At 45.4% G+C, this 20481-nt stretch overlaps 1 protein-coding gene across 1 annotated transcript in view; it reads right to left on the reverse strand.

Annotated features, from left to right (window-relative positions):
* Window positions 1-20481, reverse strand: part of PALS1 (protein associated with LIN7 1, MAGUK p55 family member) — a 502940-nt gene that overhangs the window by 78216 nt on the left and 404243 nt on the right. The window contains exon 8 of the mRNA XM_085627208.1: window positions 897-1080. Coding sequence (XP_085483334.1) covers window positions 897-1080 — 184 coding nt within the window. The remainder of the gene's footprint in view (window positions 1-896; window positions 1081-20481) is intronic.

Below are 20481 nucleotides of genomic sequence, written 5' to 3' on the forward strand. Positions count from 1 at the left end.
TTTTACTTTCAATTGGACGAATTAGACTAACACACCTGAAATCACTGATTTGCAGATGAACAACTCAGGATTCGAGACAGTGTTTATAATGACTACGAGAGGTGGATACCCCAGATCGAACTGCATCAACATGGAGTCAACAATAAAGGCTTTGGTTAAGAAATGTGAGTGTTTGTACTTCTTAGAAAATGGATGGGAAGGAAAACATGGTTTTAATTTCCTTTCCAAAAGAGACAGATTAGTCGTTGTGTGCTACATAAATATCCTTAAAAACAATATCCCATACGAGCAATGCTCCCATCAGTTATGGTGAAGTTGAGTGCATATTTAAGATTCTATTTACATAAAGAGGCTGCTGATATTAGCAGACACATAAAATAAGCATGGAAGAATGATGAGCCATGCAAGGCTAACACCAGGCAAGTAATCACCTATCCTTTTCAATACTGGCAGGTGCTTGAAAAATTACTTCCCTTTCAACAAATGCTGCGCCTTCAGAATATCTGTGCAGTTACTTCTTACTTAACACAATGGTTCAAGCAGTAACAGTCAATTGATTTTTGTGAGAAAGAGCCAAAGCTTTACTGCCGTGTCTTCTGAAAAGTCTGAGTTTGCAAAAACGAGTAAGCTCATGAACGGGGTATATGTCGCTTAACAGGCTTACGGCTCCCTTGCAAATTTATTGTCAGTCAAGCTAGCTATTGGCAATGCATCTCACAGGATTATAAAATCTGACAATCGACAAGGAATTAATGTTGCTTGACAGTGAAAATAAAAGGGTATGCAGGCTGAAAGTGAATTAGTGGTTCACAGTAAAAATAAAAGTAGCTGTTAGAGTTTTTTCTATCGGGAAAACCAAAATGATGCTGTATACAAGTCAAATAACCTCAAATTACCTGGAACGAGCCCAGCTAAGGGCTGGTTGTCCTCATCGCCGTCTCTGTAGGCCTGCCACCAGTTCGGATCTTCTTGGCTGATTACATGCAGTATATCCCCTTTCTGAAATGATAAGCCCAGCTCTCTGCAGGGGACATACGGGTCATCTGATGGATCATAATCAAAGTGGGCTTTCACATGTACCTAAAGGATTAGAAAATACAATTCAAACGGAGTACAGTCAAATTAGACTTGCAAAGCGTGTAATCAAGTGGAGAAATGTAAACTTGCAATCAGTCATATGATTCCTTGTTCGGTTGCGTTTCATTCACTCACACACAATTTTTAGCTGCCTATCAAATCAAATGGTGGTTTACTACAGCAGTGAGTTTTACAAGTTAAGACATCCTATACCATCGCTTGACTACTAAGGCTGTTTTTAATACAGCCACACAATATGAAATTAAAATTAAATTGCAACTAACTGCTGCAGCCATCTTTATGTTCATGGCTTACGAATGATACTTAGCCGTGGCCATATCTGATGTGTAAGGTCTCACTCACGTGCCCGACACTGTAGGTGGGATATTTTTAAATATTTTGCTCAGCCCTGAAAATTTACATTTCTGTATCAGTTTGAAGGTCGTTTGTATTCTCTCCCATGACTTCAGATCCTGAACCATCACATGATCTTCTAGGCAGCACCATATGTAAAAACATATACATTTGTCCCTTGCTCTGCTGGGGTTTACTTTCATACATATGAGGTGTTTGGATAATCCTTATCGCCCTAGTCTGCGATTCAAATTATGTTTTATTACTTTTGTTACAAAAAAACTTGCAAACTTCGAATTGGCATGTAAGCAGATTTTTCTTTCACAATGACAACAGTAACGGCAATGGTGTTCTTTAAAATTATCATGCAGAACAACATTCTACTCTAGTGGACCAGGAAGTGAGAGAATGAAAATGCACGGAACAAACAACTTTAATAGCTTATCCAAATGGGGGCGTGGCCGACTGCGGCAAGATGGCAGATGTGAGCCAAGAGATGGGGGCGTGGCTGACCGCAGCAAGATGGCAGATGCGAGCAAAGAGAGCTCCGTGTTCTGACCCACGATCCGGAGCCAGCCATCCTTTTGTTGCCGCACAATCACCTCTGCTGTGGGCTCCGAGTGAGGTGCCCACAGGAACCTGGGGGGCTTCTAAGCAGCTCTGAACACCGCCGTGGCTCCTTGGATGCTCCCTGGAGGACGGAAGGCTCCGTGGTGGCCTAGTTGGGCCTGGACTGTGAGCCCTGAGGGAGCCTGGCCAGACTGCTGTGGTGGTACGTGGATTTGGAGGAGACTATTCCCTGCCGGCTAATAGCCCTCACCCCATGAAGGTGTTGTGACTGGGTCGAAGGTTCGGCCTCACTGTACAGAGATCAGCGACGACCTGAGTGGCCTCCTGCTAAAAGGGCGGGAGCATATTCCTTCTGAGTGGACCTGAATGTGTAGGCTGGCAGAGGAGCTGCTGCCTGGTCCTTGGGCCTGCGGGCAGTGGTGAGTGCGGCCGACTGAGGGCTTTCCCGCAGGGCATTGAGGCTGCTGACAGGCCTGCAGGGCTGTGAACTACCTGAAATTGCTGGGGCCTTCTGCTAGTGAAGGCCCAGAGAGGGTCTGAATGGACCTGAAGCGGGAGGCTAAGAGATGAGGCAGCGATGGGGAGCTGGGACCGCTCGAGCCCCCCCCTCCCCCGTTCCCACTGCGACACTGCTGTGGGCTGGGAGAGGTGAGGCGGGTCCCTAAACAGTATGCCGATACTGGTCATTTTTCTTCTCCCCGCCCTCCTGATTGGTCCAGTACCCACACAGGGTAGGCCAGGTATCATTGATAATGACTTGTTCTCCCCCTGTATGGAGCTCATCCTTGTGGCCATTGCGGAAACACACCAATAACTGCTCAATCGAATAGATGCTGTGGTGATCAACGTGGACCTGCTGCAGGAAGATCAAAGTAAGCGGGCCGGCAGAATCACTTAGATGGAGGGAACCCAGAGCGAACTGCAACCCCAAGTAAGAGCTCGAGAGCCAAGTCCACACTCTGATGGCTATGTTGTCCCTTGCTCACTTTGCCACTGGATTCAAGCAAGCCTGGCTGAAGACGGCTGAAATGCCAGAAACCGGTCCTAGGAAGCTTGTTTCCGGTCCAGGGAAGACATGGCTTGGCAGTTCGGGCTGGGCTGTTCCCATGAGGCACAGGGTCAGACTGATTTGCATATGGCCATGTCTGAACTGGGGTGGCAGAGTGGGCTAAAGAACGGTGGTGGATTAAGCCCAGATCAGTTGACTGGGGGTGAGTGCTTGCAATGTTCAACACTCCGTCCATCATTTCCTTTGGTTTTGCTTTGTTTGCCATAAGTTGGCAGGGTATGCTCAGACGTGAGTCCCTGGCTCACTTTGCCACTGGATTCAAGCAAGCCTGGCTGAAGACGGCTGAAATGCCAGAAACCGGTCCTAGGAAGCTTGTTTCCGGTCCAGGGAAGATATGGCTTGGTAGTTCGGGCTGGGCTGTTCCCATGAGGCACAGGGTCAGACTGATTTGCATATGGCCATATCTGAACTGGGGTGGCAGAGTGGGCTAAAGAACGGTGGTGGATTAAACCCAGATCAGTTGACTGGGGGTGAGTGCTTGCAATGTTCAACACTCCGTCCATCATTTCCTTTGGTTTTGCTTTGTTTGCCATAAGTTGGCAGGGTATGCTCAGACGTGAGTCCCTTGCTCACTTTGCCACTGGATTCAAGCAAGCCTGGCCGAAGACGGCTGAAATGCCAGAAACCGGTCCTAGGAAGCTTGTTTCCGGTCCAGGGAAGACATGGCTTGGCAGTTCGGGCTGGGCTGTTCCCATGAGGCACAGGGTCAGACTGATTTGCATATGGCCATGTCTGAACTGGGGTGGCAGAGTGGGCTAATGAACGGTGGTGGAATAAACCCAGATCAGGTGAGTGCTTGCAATGTTCAACACTCCGTCCATCATTTCCTTTGGTTTTGCTATGGTGCGGGAGCTACAGGATAGGGCGGAAGATTCTGAGAGCCACTCTCGTCAGAACAACCTTCCCGTTGTGGGATTTCCTGAGGGAGCAGAGGGCCGGGACCCAGTCTTCTTCTTTGAGCAATTGCTTGCCCAGGTGGTGACCCAGTGGCTCTCACCCCGCAGTACCAGGTGTAGCGAGCACAGAGTCCCGGCAAGATGGCCACTGCCGGGATTGCCTGTTGAACTTTAAAGGCAAGGAAACTATTCTGAGGGCGTTCTGGGACACAGGCCTTCTGCAGTATGAAAATGCCTGTATCTTCCTTTTCCCAGACTATACCTTAATAGTGAAGCGTTGGAGAGCATCCTTCATGAGAGTTAAGAAACAGATGAGGGAGGTGGGCCTCACATACTCACTGTTATACCCTGCAAAGCTTAAAGTAACAGCCAACCAGACCAGCAATTCTTTCACTAAGCTCGCGTATGCATGAGACTGGTTGGAATAATGGCACTACAAATCATTTGTCCTGGCCACACCGACTCAACCACTGGGATGGAGAAGAGGCAGCCCACAAGGAGATGGCGAAACGGGGGGAAGGTGAAGCCGCATGCGGAGGGTCTCACTCCCCAGCGTAGGTTAGAGACCAGGAGCAATATCCAAACTAACAAAAGGTGACGGACTCAAATGGTAGCACCTCACTCCCAATAAGCTGCTGCCTTGTCAGGCTGTTAGTGCACAAACTCTCCAGCACCATTCACCTAGTGATGCCTCAGTAGGAAATTCTGACCAAAAATTTACATTGAATGGAGGTGCACTGAACATAGAAATGAAGTCCAAAATTGTTTTATGCTTTTCTTTGTTTAATTTTTATTTCAAGTAGATAGATACAAAAACCACAGCCAACGCGTTTCGTTCCTTTAAAGATATAGTTTCTTAACGGAACTTCTTCAGGGCTCAAAGTGACAGCAAATTAAATGCAGGATTTAGAGTTTCAAAAATTGACGAGTAGGTAGTTTGTTCAACTTTATATTGTAACTTATCCAGAGATCAGAAGATATTCAGTTAAGTCGTGGAGGGTCTGATTAAAGTTAAAATGCCATTCGTTGAAGTGTACAATATTTAGATCCATTTGAATGGTGATTTACCCAGATTCATATTGGGAATCTGTACTGTTCCTTTAATTCTGTTCTTATAGCAGATTTTCAGACGTCATCTATAGTAGATGCTCAGTTTAATGTCAGTATATTTATTAAATAAACACCTTATTAAGCGTTCTTCAGTCGCATCCAGATTCTCCGACCAGGAGCAGCGCACATTGATGGATGTGTCACTCTTGATAACAGAGCGCTGCTCCCCCCAGTCTCTCCGACTCACCGATGACTCGCAGTCAGACTCCAGATCGATTGCCTCACCGATCAGCACCACCTCAATTGTACTGCCAAATGTTATTCCGCATACTGCAAACTTACTGATTTGAACCCCGCCAATCTCACTGGTATCTATGTTGCCAATGTGTTCATGATTCCCTGCAGTGAGAGCCTTAATCCTTACATTTTTGTTGGAATGTTTCACAATTATTGCAACATATTGGTGACAAATTGGGTCAGAGTTATAGGCACAGTTTGCTCAGGTTTTCCCAGGCTTTTATTTTCCTTTAGCTAAAGGAGCTAGAGTTCCGGCTCCAGATGCTGGTTGGCCCCCTCCCCCTTAACAGGTTATTTTCACTTCCCCCTAGGCGGGACACTCATATGAGGTTCTGCTAGGAGAGTTCCACAGAATGAATCTATTGGTTCAATGTTTGGGTGACCACCGGTTTGTGCTTACCTTGTGGAAAATAAAAATCTATGAGGCCTATATGTCCCCATGTGCCCCCCAACGCCTATGTGCGCATGCATGTAACCTATGCATTTCCCCTCCATGGCCTTTCCTATCATGTTACTTATGCTATAACGTGGCCTGTCATCATTCAGTTCCCCATGAGAGAAACGACAAATCTGTATTGAGGCCTACACGTTTTGCATCATGTTTTCCTGCACCACATACAAACCGGTGTTTGTGGCTCAGCTAGACTCGAACAGAGGTTTCAGGCCTCGGACGTTCAGAAAGCTGCACCTGCGTATCCTTGGCCTTACACACTTGGGCCTCAGCCAAAGGGGCCCTGTCACAAGGTACCGAGACAGTATTGAGCACGGTTATCTGCTTACTCCTACAGAGCCGCATTCCTGCCTGGAGAAGGAGGGATCAGCAAAGGAGAAAGCCTAGCCTTTCTGTCTCTCTTTGTGAGATTGCAAAGCTCACGTCAGTAAAAAGCCCATAGCCCCCATGTAAGGCCTCTGCAGTAAATGAAGTAAATGAAGAAATAGATGCCACATCGGCTTTTGGTGATGAGCAACCTATGTCACAAATCAGTCCCTGCTCCAGACATCAGATATCAGATAAAACAAGATGTGCTGGTCGTCCTGACACTGAAGGCCTCACTTCCAGACTTGTCCGGTTGCATAGCAACCCTCCCCACGTCAGTTACACGTCATGCTCGAGTTGAGCACAAGTAAGGCAAAGTTCCAGTACAATTCCAGCAGATCACGCAACCCCCTCCAGGTATCCACCCACACATGACAAATTACCCATTATCATCAAGTGGACGCCCACATGGACGCCCACCTTCACACCCTCTTACACGCCCACATGCTCTTATCTCACTCTCTTTTGCTCTTTTCGTTTCCGATGTATATATACTGTACTCTGTGAATAATGTTTTGAGAATACTTTTGAGTCCCTTCCAGATCCCTTGTGGTGATGGTAATATTCTCCCTTTGACTCGAGTTATTGGAATAAAGCCCTTTTTGAACCTGATACCACAGACTCAGCCTCTTGCTTTATGCATGATCTTATTAATATTCTGAAATTCTGAGAGCGTAATATTTTATTTACGACAACCTCGGGAGGAGAGTTGGGGATTATGTTTCGATTGTTTCTGAAGGGCACATGTCATATTATTCATAGGCACAGGGCGGTATGCAGGCCCCATTTCTTCACTGCTCCATGACGAACCTACAAGTACTGACTTGGAATGTACAGGAAATGGGGACAGTGCGTAAGCACATCTAATTCAGCAATATTTGTGCAGGCACACAAGCCATATCGCATTCCTACAGGAGACTCATGTGGAGGGAGGGAAGGATGTCCGGCTACAAAAGAAATGAGAGGGCAATGCTTTAGCCCCACATAAAGTAGATTAACTAGCAGGTTGCTCATAAGGATAAGCCTAGCAGTCCCCTTCAAACCAATACCAGTGGAGACTGTTCCTGAGCAGCGCTATGTATATGTGGAGCGGCAATTAGATGGACACCCGCTAACAATGGGTAGTATTTATGCGCCGACGTCGAATGTAGAGCAACAGGCCTTTCTAGCCCGCCTTACAGTCCTCCATGGGAAGTGGGAGCATAGTCCATGGCTTATCAAAGGAGATTTTAACAGTTTATTAGACCCTGGAATGGATAGGTCCCAACACCCACAGCCGACGTCTCCTGTTGTGTTGTCTGCGACAAGACTGACACAGTGGATGACACACTGGTCTCTCTTAGATTCCTGGCATACTTTATACCTAGCCGTGAGGGAGTACTCCTATTATTCCCCACCCCATGACTTACATGTCAGGCTGGACCAGATTATTTGTCATCCGACTATCCATGCACAGGTTACGGCTGGAGAATACTTAGCCTGGACTTTCTCCAATCACAATCCCCTATCATTGACTCTAGCTTGGGGAAATCCCCGTCCGCGTGTCAGCACCTGGCTGCTACCACCAGCCATGTTGGAAGACAATGTATTTCAGGACAGGACATGGGATATGCTAACTCACTACATTAAGGAGAATTGGGGCACAGCAGAGTCCAGGTTAACAGGGTGGGAGACTCAATAAGGGGCACTATATCAATACTGTGGCCGGTGTATAGACAAACCTACACAGGGATTTAACCAAGTTGGAGGGGTCCCTGGACGCCTAGAAGTGGGAGACGGCTGCTAGGGAAAGACATGCCCAGTTGGAAGCTCAACTGCAACAATTGGATTTCCGGGCCTACTAGGCCATGATGCCTATTGAGGGAGATAAGCCTGGCTGACTATTGGCCTGCCTCCTACGCAGTGTGAATCTGTCAGTGACTATTACTGCAATTCAATGGTCCCCGACTATTACAGTCACTAACCAGATGGACATACAGGATACATTTACGTCATATTATAAAGCATTATACAACCCCCTCCTGGTTGCTATTGGACTGCACATACAAACCTTCTTTGCAGCCCTAGATCAGCCCTATCAGACCGGGCGGCTCAACAGGACCTGCAGCAGCCCAAAACAGAACAGGAACTACGGGCGACAGTATGAGGGTTAGCCACCTGTAAAACTCCTGGCCTGGATGGTCTCCCACGGAGTTTCATATGACATAGGAGGGCCTCCTGGTCCCTAAATTGTTGGAGATTTATCAGACAGCCTTAGAAGAAAGAATACTACACCTGACGCTTTGTGAGTCCCTCATAGTATCACTATCGAAACCAGACACAGACTAGCTTGAAGTGTTGGCGTATGGCCCCTTGTCAATTTTGGTCACAGACTATAAGATACTCAGCAAAGTCATAGCTGGCCGCCTAGTGGTATATATGCCACTACTGGTGCATGGGGATCAGAAAGGTTTTATTCCTAATTGTTCGACTACCATTAACATGCCTAGGCTTTACAGAGTACTGGAGCTGGCCTCACTTCACTGGCAATTTGCCACCTGTTTGGCGATAGACCTTAGAACGGGCTTTCGATACAGTTGATTGGAACTACACGTTTGCGGCACTCTTGAAGTTTGGGCTTCCGGTAAGATTACTTTGCCTCATTCGATTATTCTCTATGGCTCCCTTTGTGATCAGTCAGGGTACGTGCCATGGACGTCCGCTGTGATTGCTCTTATTTGTGTTGGCAGGGGAGCCCTTAGACCAATGGCTGCGGCATATCGCACACCAGCGCAGCTGCAAAGAATATATGGGAGTCAGTCGCTGTGCCCTAGGTGTGGTTCCAGAGCCGTAGACATGGTACACATGTTTTGGAACTGTCCAGAGGCACGGCTATTGTACATGGTGGTACTAGACGCCTTGGCGGTGGTCGCGGGTAGGGAGAAATTGTGCACTATAGAAGGGGGGTGTTTGGGTTGTGCCAGCACAGGAGGCGGGGAGGAGTCACAAATCGATTTATAGATTTGGCTCTACTTATAACTAAGAGGGTCATTGCCTTGAAATGGAAGAATGCACACCTTCCTGGGTATGACCTATTAGTTTGCGGCAACACTGAAGTGGGGCAGGGCCGGATCGGTGGCACTGCACAGAGAGGAGGTCAGAGGATTGCGTAGGGTCCCCATCGCACCAGAGTGAGATGTCCTTGTGCATGAACTGCAGGTCCTCTCTGAGGAGCTTAGGGGGAGGGTGGCTGAAGGGACCTCTTTTCGGTATTGTGGCCGTAGAGCTTGTACACTATCTCTCCTCGAGTCATGCCTGGAGTAACCGCCCCTCCCCCCTTTCCCTATGGGCGTTGTTTGCCTCGGTGCTGCAATATTATGTCTTCGCCTGCTGCCTGTACGTGTAGAGTCACTATAATGGCCTTCCGTTCTGGATGCACGGATCTTGATGAATAGAAATGTTCGTACCTGGCTAGTTAAGCTTGTTGAGGATGTAAAAAAAAACAAAAAAACTGTCTCCTATCGAAAATGTCATTACTGTCTATGATGCATTGACTCAATGGAAACCGCCTTATGGTTGTTCATATTACTATACTGTAATGATTGCAATGTGCATATTGTACTCTAAAAATCAATAAAATTGGTTAAAAAAAACAAAATAGCTTATAGTCTCAGAATTCATCATGGTCAGCTGCAGATATGAGGAGGGATCAGCCGAGTTACCATCCGGTTTGAGCATCACACAGATGACGCCCTCTCACAAAGTAGGAGGCAGAGCACCCAACTGCAGAGCTTCCACAAAGTCATCCAGCAATTTCGCCATGAGGTGGGGAATAATAGCCTGGCAAAAGTCCACTGGCAAGCCATTGGTCCCTGGAGTTTTACCCTTGGGCAGTGACTGCAGTGCTTACCATAGATCCTAAAGCGTGATCTCAGCCTCTAGTTTGGTCCTTAGGTTCTCGATTGCTCGAGGTGTGAGTACCCGGCCCAGAAATGCAAGTAGTGGAGTATGGAAGGGAACCAACCACCAGACTTACATTTTTAATTCTGTTGCTACAGGTTGCAAAATTAAATGCAAGTTCACAGGCCATGCACCAGGCAGAGTCATATTTGAATTCATGGTAGTCGCCAGGCAACCATTGAGGTCAGAAAGCTTCTTGGCATTAACCATTATGCTGTATAATAGAGACACTACCTGACCTCGCTCTGAAGGGCCCATAAATACATACGGCTTTATCAGTGTGTGGCTATGCCATGTCTCAACTAATCTGATCAGCAGTGCATATATTAAGAAGCAAACCATAAGCAGCATTTTGGTCAACAGGTCTACCTTTATTTACAAATCTTAAAATGCACCCTTTCTAGACGCTGCTTGTTGTAATAACATCTTTTTCCAGATGAGCACATTTTTTGCTTGCCCATAAGGTGTCCTTGTTGAATTGGAAATGCTAGTCTTCATCTTAACCTGAATTCTGAGCCAAGCCAACTGAGTTATACTTACAACCAATGGATAGGTAGGGTTAATGTCTTCTACCCATATCAGCACCGTTAGTTTCACTGACTGATCTACAAACATCTTCACTTATAGGGTAAACCTATCTGGATGCATTTTAGGACTGTGCCGCCCGGTAAAGCATTTCATAATCTGGCAGAGAAAAGTACCCCTTGTTCCTAATGCAATTTAAGGATGTATAATATCACACTGACTTACCACCCCTTCTTATTTTAACCAACAGGTGGTCTAGCGCCTCTAAAAGGTAATATTCATATATGTTATATTAGCGAAAAAATATTACAATATAAGGTTAGATTATCGTCTTCCTTAATGCAATTCAGCCAGGATATTAAGGATGGAATCCAGGGAGGATGACAGAATTGTCTCTCGCATTTAAGGTACTACTCAAATGTATCTGATGTTTTGTGGCACAGTACATCATCTGCTATTTAAATGAGCAAGCCTTCCAGTCCAGAACTGCAGGGAACAGGTCCTTTGTTCTGTTAAGACTGATTTTTTTTATTAGCTTTATAATTTAAAGGGGGAGAGAAACAGGGACAGGTTGAGTGAGAGAAGACAATAATGGGCAAAAAAGGGTAAGGGTGTGAAAATAAAAAGTAACTACAGAGCTGGTATTACCCCATCTGAGGTGCTTCACCATAGAAACAGCACTGGTTTGGGCTGTACGTTTTATGAAAACCAACCATTTTGATCTGAGTATTTTGTGAAGATTGTAGCAGTTTTACAGGATTTGCCTACCAGACTGGAATCTGAAATTCCTTCTGAGAGATAACCTACAAATTAGCAGAAACCATTGAAAAATATATATGTGACAACAACAAGTATCAAACCTGGAAAGCAACTACAGACAGAGGAGTGTTTGGTATATCAGAGTCAGACAAGGTAAATATTCATGGATGTGCTTTCTGGAGGGAAAATGCCTTTATTAGTCAACTGTGCAGATAAGTGAGCAATATATTTTCCAAGAAGTTGCCGTCATAAATAAACAATGCTTGGTAAAAGCACTGCGGGCTAGTTACCGCGCTGTAAAGGCTGCTCCCCACTGTATATGGTGTTGCTTTGAGAAAGTGCTCAGGCCTTATGTTGTGGTATTCCCTATCCACTGCACTGCAATGACCGCTATGGAATATATTTCTTCTGCATAGAGGGAAACAGGAGGTTTATCAGAGCTTGTAACATATGGTGCTTCTCTGCCTGTTAGCCTAGTAGACTCCTCTTTTAGATCCCCTGGCAGATGGCATTTGCCGCTTGGCCCTGCCGTCCCAATTGCCGAATCCCATGCCAAGGCTCAGATCATCTCACTGGAGCTAGAGAAACAATGCAAGGCACTGCCGAAGTATGCTGGAGACCTTAAAGGCACAGTGGTGGTTTTCAGCTTTATGGCACCAGACTCTAGATTTATTTTTGGTTTTTCACTTAAAATTAATTAGAATTGGAAGATCTCTATTTACACTTAAATTCATTATCTAAGTATAAATGACTTTTGAGATGAAGTGGGGTGCAACGTCAGGGGAGCAGTCAAATAAGGTCAAAACAGCATTTCACCACGTAGAGTTAGATTAGCCACTAAAGACGAGCCATATATCCGGCTCAGCCCAAGATCTTCTTGGACACTTGGGCCAAAAAAAACGATCCAAGCTTAGATGTAGTTGCTGCCTCCCTTACATCACAGCCTTGCCCATGCTCCCCACTGGGGGAAGGGGGAGTACAACACCGTTTTTTGCATTGCTACCATGGGGATCATCAAAATGCAAACAGCCCATGGCACCGTCTAACTCCGCCAGTGCAGCACCGGTGGAACAGGTTCATGTAATGCCGCAAACTGCTTGCAGCCCTGGTAGTGTGTGTGATGAGGTGTTCTTCACAAGTTATGGATGGAATATTCAACTTTGGTGGTCTTAGTTTTGGTAAGCACCTTCTTCCTTACTCCACAGCTGGTGCATAAACCAAGTGAGCTATTTTATCTCACTGGTCTCTTTTTGTACTAAGCAATATTTGTAAACGTCTAGTAAATGCTGCATCTTCACAACAGTCTGTGACTAATTTTTATATTGGCAAACTGGTAAGGCAATAATACAAGCAGTAGTTAGAAAGAGGAGCACAGGCTGGCCTTACAGCAAGTCACAAGCACCCAGGAAGATAGACAGTGTCCATCCAGATATAAATATATGTTTATCTGGCAGCCACTAGCACAGACTATAACGCCTCTTGCTGTAAAACCACAACATAACTATTGCCTGAGGCAACAACTATAGAAACATTAGGTTTCTCGCTCTGGTGGCTATTTATTTTTACACAATGGCTAAATGGCACAAAGTGGTAAGATGGGTGTTAAGACACGTTTCTAAGAATGTGGCCAGCGGGAAATGTACCTAGTGATTTTTATGCACTCTTCATTCAGAGCATTCATTGAAGAATGTGTGAATGAGTGTTTTTCCATGGCCAGCTGTACTTTGCAGCGGCACATCCTCTCTGGGCCACTGTATTTCATTAACGCTTTTAATTGCTGTTATTATCGTGTAGCGAAGCTCTTAAAAGTGGCCTGTTTTTATGGCAGGGGTAACCTAGCGGTATTAACATAATATATGGTGCACTGCCTTCCCTTGTGCTCAACAATTCGCTTTTTTCTAGAAGCACATTTTATTCGTATCTGTGGCCATGTTACTCTGTGCCTCAAAAGTACAACTGCAGATGCGCCTTTTTTCATTGCTCTCAGGGCACTTTAGCATTACATAAGAGGCCATAAACGAACAGCCCCTTCTGTAATACAGATTACTATGACGCTACCTTCCCATAAGAAATCTGCAGGAAGCACTGCTTTCTCAGTACAAGCTGCCAAGCTCTGAAACTCACACCAGACAGCATTGGAAGCACCCAGGAGCATCCACACTCCCGAAGACAGCTGAAAACATGGCTATTTCCTAGATAACAGCACCACCTCACATCCCCGCAACAGAGCCCGGAAAACAGTTGCACCCTCAAGTGCAATCCTTCGCTTACAACCCACAGACTGCGAACAACCCAACCAGCACATTGATTTCGATATGTAGGTAAGCTAAGAAGTGCTGCCTCATGGTTCGCTGTAGCATTATATACTTATGTTTTTACATATATAACAACTATGGCCAACAATAATACTAAGCCCATAATACACAGCGGTCAGCAGCAATACACTGCTGAACTGTTCCATCACACACTGCTGGACGAATATCTATACATCCTGACCGTTTTACATCTCACAATGATACTCTGGTATGGGATGATAATAACCACGTCCATTCCAATAGATCTCACTGCTCCTCTCTCCTCCCAACCATGTCTGCTACAGACCACAACCAAACAAAATCTTACAATGGACAACCCAGTGCAGTAACAAGCTATGCAGACTACTTTATGTTACAAATACCATAAAGGGACCTGCAGAGCTGTTCAGCGCACTGAAAACCATAAAACTGCAAGTCTGTCTCTCACACTTCATCCAGCACACTGCTATGCACTGCGTCCCATAAGACAGTAACAGCAAGCATGACATGGAAACTATTCCCACACAACATCAAAACAAAAGCAACATCTTTCCAACCACACACCTAACGGTGAAGTGTGCTACCAATGTAGGCAAGCGCTATACAATAGCTTTAATTTAAAGAAAAGAAACTAAACTCCGCTGCTGCAATCACGATGCTTTCGGGAAGGATACCATCCACGTAGCACATGTAAACCCAACCTCGTAACAAGACTGCCACATGAGCCACTCACATGCCACAGTTCACCACGTCCGAAGGGAAAAGTGCAGAACTTCAGATGAGGGCATATGGATGGATTCTAACACAGAGATGATCCCTACACTCTTCTCCCAGAGGTACAGGAAAAAAGGTTGTGACATACATTATAATCCCAGTTGTTGCCAAAAAAGGCTCTCGTGGCCAATTGAGCGTTCAGTAGCCAATCTCTTAAGTTGGGTCCACCCCCTTCACACCAGGGCAATCTAGTGTGCTGGTCAAGCAACATAAAAAGCATGGAACAACTCGAATGGTCTCACAGATGTCAAGACCACAAGAGGAATATAAAAGATCATCCAGTAAGTTAAATGCACTTGCAGAATGGGACAGCTGGTACTCAAAGAAGAGGACCTATGACTCAGCAGTCCACAGCTTTGTCCCTCTACGATATGCACCAAAGTTCCCAAAATATTGGTTTGGCCAACTCTGGATGTTTTTGCTATGTCTGCTAGCTTCTGATAAACCTGGCAGTTTGGCATGGACTGTTTCTAGTAGAGCTGGGTAATTCTTGTGGTGTCCAAAACAAACGTGCTGTAGTGTGAAAAATAACAGTGGAGTGGGATGCTCGACGAGTAAATTCCAGTGACTCAGATGAACTCAAGCATTTCATCCATCACTTTTTAGTATACTTCAGTATGACACAGTAAGTCCGACAGGTATGCCCAGACGTGGGTCCTGTGCTCACCATGCAATTGGAACCAAGTTACACCACACTGTTGAGACCCAATCAGGGCGAAACTGGTGCTGGGTGGCTTGTGTTTTCGCTCAGAAAGGACCTGACCCGGCAGTTCGGGCTGGACTGTTCTCATTGGAGAAGGGTCAAGACTGATTTGAATATGGCTGGGTCCAAACTGAGGTGGCATGGTGTGATGATAACAGACTGGAATGCTGCCCGAGTAATTACCAAAAATTTAAACTATCACTTTTTTGTATACATTTACTCTTTAAGCACCATTTCTGCTGCAGGATTCTGTAATCTGGCCAGGAATGTCCCATAGAACTGCAAAGACCGAGACAGGATTTCCAAACAGAGTGTCTGGGCAAGAGCAAACAATAAAACCCTTGATCATCACTGAATATGCTCAGCAACATTAAAATGGAAAAGCCTCAAAAATCATGAAATTTGCCAGTTAGGTTATTCAAGCAACTTTAGCAATGACACTGATACTACCTACACCTATATGTGTATGTCACTTACATTTACACACCAGTCGAATAAAGGAGTAAGAGTAAAATATCGCATTTCAACTTCAACCCGTGAATCTCAGACGCTTTTGACACACCTTGATGAAATCTCATCAGCGTTAACGAGTAAATAGGCTTGTACTTTACCACCTATGGCATATGACACAAATGTATAACTTAGGTTGTGACTGACATGATAGGTATACCATCAAATTAATAACATTCATGCTGCACAATCCTCTTATAGAAAGTGATTGTTAAGACAATTTGATTGTGCGAAAAGAGCTATTTTCAAGCCCGCACTGATGAGCAGGACGCCTGTGGTTAAGTTAGACCCAATATCTAGCAGCACGGCCTGTTGGATCAATGATCATGAAGTATCTGTGACAATATTCACCCAATTATACATTGAATCAATGTGTCGTCAGAGAAAAATCCCATGATGATGTTTCTGTCCCCTGAAGCCTGGCATACATTTCTCTAGAGCATGGATCCTGCTGGAAGGAACACTCTTCATTGGCACAGTGACATGGATCCGGGGTCCTGAAAGCCACTGTATACGGAAGGATGGTGCAATGGATACAGTTCGGGCTTCATCTGCTCGTTCACAGTTCTGAAACAAGCCGAATGGCTAAAACCAATTATTGACCACTTTGCCCAATGTGATTTACAGCTTCATTGAGTGGCTGGGAAGGAAACATCAGCATGAGCTGCTGCAGAGGGACACGCAGCCTGCTGCCAGCAGTGGTGTCACACCCGTATGAGGTATCCCGCAGCAAGCTCTAGCACAACAGACATGATGCCATAAAGTAAGTCCTGACGAGACAAAACAGTGACAAAAGATGTTGAAATACATCACTACTATGACCTCCAATGTCATGGTCGAATTGCTTTTCAATGTGTATTTTTCTTATAAAATTCACATACTATTTCAAAATTTCAGTTCCAGACCAGCAAAATGATAGCTTCAGTGATTAAGTGGTATTGATCACCCTGCAGAATAAAGTCTCACTAGGCATGCTCATGAAAGGCCCTCTCAACGTTGAGCCCGGAGTCCGAGAACTCCGCACCACAAGAGACCCACTTTTTAGATCCAGTCTGGCACCAGGAGAGGTGATGAATCTGCAGGTTGAATTGTCCGCCACAAGCAATGGATCTAATATTTGCATACATTTCAGGTCTGTTGGTATTTCGGGTTTCTGTAAATACTAAAAACAACTCACAAAGTGCCTGTACAGCAAAGTGGTTTGTTTCTCTACAAGAGCGAATTTCTGTATCAGCAGACACCTGCGTCGAAGCCATCGGAGTCTGTCAGAGACGAGTGCAAAGAACCACCTGAAATTATTATTCAGATCATGTTCTCAAAAACAGATCACTTTATTGAAGCTTGCTACCAGCTGCAGTCTCTGGCCCTGGCAGATTGGTTATCACTGGCATACGGGATCAGAGTACAACGGGCTTTAAGCAAACAAACCCTTTCCAATTTCTGGAACCTCTAAAGTTCCTTCCACTCCTCCATTATGAAGCGGGTAAGTTACTATGTCAAATGTTACGGTGCAAATGACTGGACATTGATGGATCGAAGTGCTAAACTAGCTGAAGAAAACATTCTGTTCACGAAAGCATGACGCTTTCCTGATTCCTTATCCAGAGGATTGGTCAGAAAGAAATTTAAATTGGCCTCAATTGTAGAAGCTTTTACAAGAGGACTCTCCGGTAAAGGATTCTTGGTCAGAAAGTCCAGCTCAATGGGTGCTGGTCTAGGCCATTTAACCACAGGTTAAATGACTGGCGGGGATGAACATCGGTTTGATCATGTACGTAGAAGATCATCTGTAAGGGCTTCGTTATACAACAATAATGGCTCTGACGAAGATGGCTCTAATTGACAAATTTCTGTAAGCACATTTGTTTTGATCTCAATAGTGGGCAACTGCAATTCAAGCGTCTCAGCTGCCCTCTGAGTTACCACGGAACACAAATCACTTTCTCAAGCAGAGAGTCCCTCTCTGTTTCAGGAGATATTCCTAGCCCACTAGGATTCCATAAGTCAAGATACACCATCCAAATGATCAGGATCAGGTGACAGCAATCTGTCCCTTTCCATATTATTACGGTCAGTGTCCTGAGGAGACTGTACTGGGTCCAAATCAGATCAAAATGATTGTGAATCCTCTGCTGATATTGATGTATGGGCAGAGGTCCGAGATTGGAATCCGGCGTATAACCACTGGTTGCACATAGTGCAACAGGTGCCTAGAGCTGGCCAACGCCATATCAGAGTCCGATAACGGCGTTAGATCATAGACAGGCCGAGACAGTCATATACCCAGAACAGGCTGCAAAATATACAACAAAAGTCCACTTATATAACTTGAAAACATGCTTTCTAATGCCCAAGTAGTTGGGTTATCAATAATATCATTAGGTGGTATTTGTTCTGTCGATTATTATTGATCTGCTGTAGAATTTGACCCTTTCCGAACATGTAAAAACCGTGAAGAGATCCCTCGCAGTGTTTCTGCAGCCTCACTGCTCCATAGAATCTTTGCAGCTGTGGAATGCAACCGATATCACCATGACATACGTAGATGTTCAGATTATTGTTAAAAATTACGACCCAAGTATGGGGATCCTGGCCACATACTGGATGGAAACTGGAATTAGGAAGCATGTGGTACAAAGGTCGTGGATGATGTAGTGAAAAGGAAAATGTTACTTACCTTGTACACATTTGTTCGTGGCATATAGTGCTGCAGAGTCACATGCTGTGCAAAATCCTGCCACCTAGAGTTGGGCCCGGATGCGTTAAAGATGTTTTTCTTCAAAGAATTCTTTTCAAGTCATGAGGTACGTTGACTCCACCTCTTGTTTGCAATGCGCATGATCGTCGGCTACATTTTTAGATAGTTTTCTGACCCGCGGGTGAGGTTGAAAGATGAGTATGCAAGAGAAGTAAAAAGGAATAATAACTGCAACAGCCAGGAAGTCCAGGGAGGAGGGAGGGTGCATGTAAATCTGCAGCACTACATGCCACAATCAGATGTTTACAGGGTAAGAAACATTTTCCGTTCGAGGCATGTGTGGCTGTAGATCCACATGCTGTGCTTAGGCTGTAAAACAGTCCTCCCCCAACTGGTGGCTAGCCTGTGGATGTTGCAGAAGACTGGAAAAGGGTACGTAATACAGCCTGAACAACTTTGGCTTGTTGGCGGTCTAAAACGTCTACACAGTAATGTTTAATGTTGTGTAGTGTAGACCAAGTAGCTGCTTTACAAATGTCTGCTATGGGAATGTTTCCCAGGAAGGCCATAGATGCACCTTTCTTCCTAGTAGAGTGGGCTCTCGGAGGCGCAGGCAAAACCCATTTAGCTTTCATGCAACAAGATTGGATGCATCTAACTATCATCTGACTATGCCTGATTTTGATAAGGCCTTACCATTGTGCGATTTAGAAAATGGGACAAACCGTTGAAAGGACTATCCATACCTTAAGGCTTGTTTGACATGCAAGGTATGAAAAGCCCTTTCTGCAAATAAGTCAGGTTGAGGAAAGAAAACTTGGAATTCTTTAGACTGGTTATGGTGGAAAGAGACCACTGTAGTAAGGAATGTAGGTTTGGTGCGAAGGGCAACCCTAGTTCTATGAACCTGAAAGAAAGGTTCTTGAAGGATTAAGACCTGGCGCTCACTGACACGTCCCAATATTGTGAAAGCTGCCAGGAAAGCTACTTTCCAGGAGGAAAATTGAACGGGAAAGGACTGAAAGGGCTCAAACGGGGAACCCATAAGAGTTGGAGGACAATGTTAAGATTCCACACCGGAGGAACCAGGGGAGGAATGACTCGAGTCCCTTCATAAAAGCTTCAATGAGTGGAATCCTGATGATAGAGACATGCTGCTTATTTTGGAGATAAGCAGCCACATGCATCCAAGTATAACCGAAAGGAAGTGAAGGCCTGACACATGGTTGGAGGTGTAGTAAGTAACAAGCAATGTTTTGAATGCTGGCTGCTAAGGGGTCAATCTGGTTTGAAAGGCAATAACAGACAAAGCTTTTCGATTAGGCAGCATAGCAGGCACGAGCAGTGGACCCAGGTCTTTAAGAATATTTATGCATTCAGGAGGTAAATTGAGGTACCCAAACTCTAGGACCTCAGAAGCCAGATGACAAGGTTGAGACGCAGGAACCTGATTTCTCAATGGTTCTGCATGAAAGGTCCAGCCTGTTGGGAGCCTCTTGTGTGGAACCACTGAAAGCTCGACGAGAGTGGTGAATCAGGGTTGTGTGGCCCAAGTGGGAGCTACTATTATAAGGGTAAAGGAGGTCTGCCACAGCCTCTGAACCATGAACAGAAGGAGAAGGAGAGTTGGAAAAGCATAGGAAAATATTCCTGACCAGTTCATCCACAGTGCATTGTACATGGACTCTGGAGGTTGGAACATGGAGGCGAAGTTTAAGCATTTTGCATTTTCTGCTGTGGTGAAAAGGTCCGGTGACCCCAGCGCTAGAAGTACCCGAGGAGAACTTCCTGGTGGAGATCCCACTTGTGAACTTGTTGCCGAATTCTGCTGAGGAGGTTAGCAAAGTCGTTGTGCACTCCCAGGAGTTACTCAGCCATCAGGTGGATCCTGTGATGGAGAGCCCAGCGCCAGATGGACTGAGCTAGCTGACTACGCTGGGGAGAGTGAGTGCCTCCCTGCTTCTGTATGTAGTACATGGCTTTCATGTTATCCTTGTGGACAAGAACTGCCTTGCCCAGTATGTGGGGGAAGGAAAGCCTTGAGGGCTCAATGGACAGTAAAACAGCTCCAGGTAGTTGCAATGGAGATCCCTTTGACTGGGATCCCACCGACCTTGGGCATGCAGGTTTTGTAGATGTGCACCCCATC

This window comes from Triturus cristatus, chromosome 9 (assembly GCF_964204655.1).
Source record: "Triturus cristatus chromosome 9, aTriCri1.1, whole genome shotgun sequence".
NCBI lineage: Eukaryota > Metazoa > Chordata > Amphibia > Caudata > Salamandridae > Triturus > Triturus cristatus.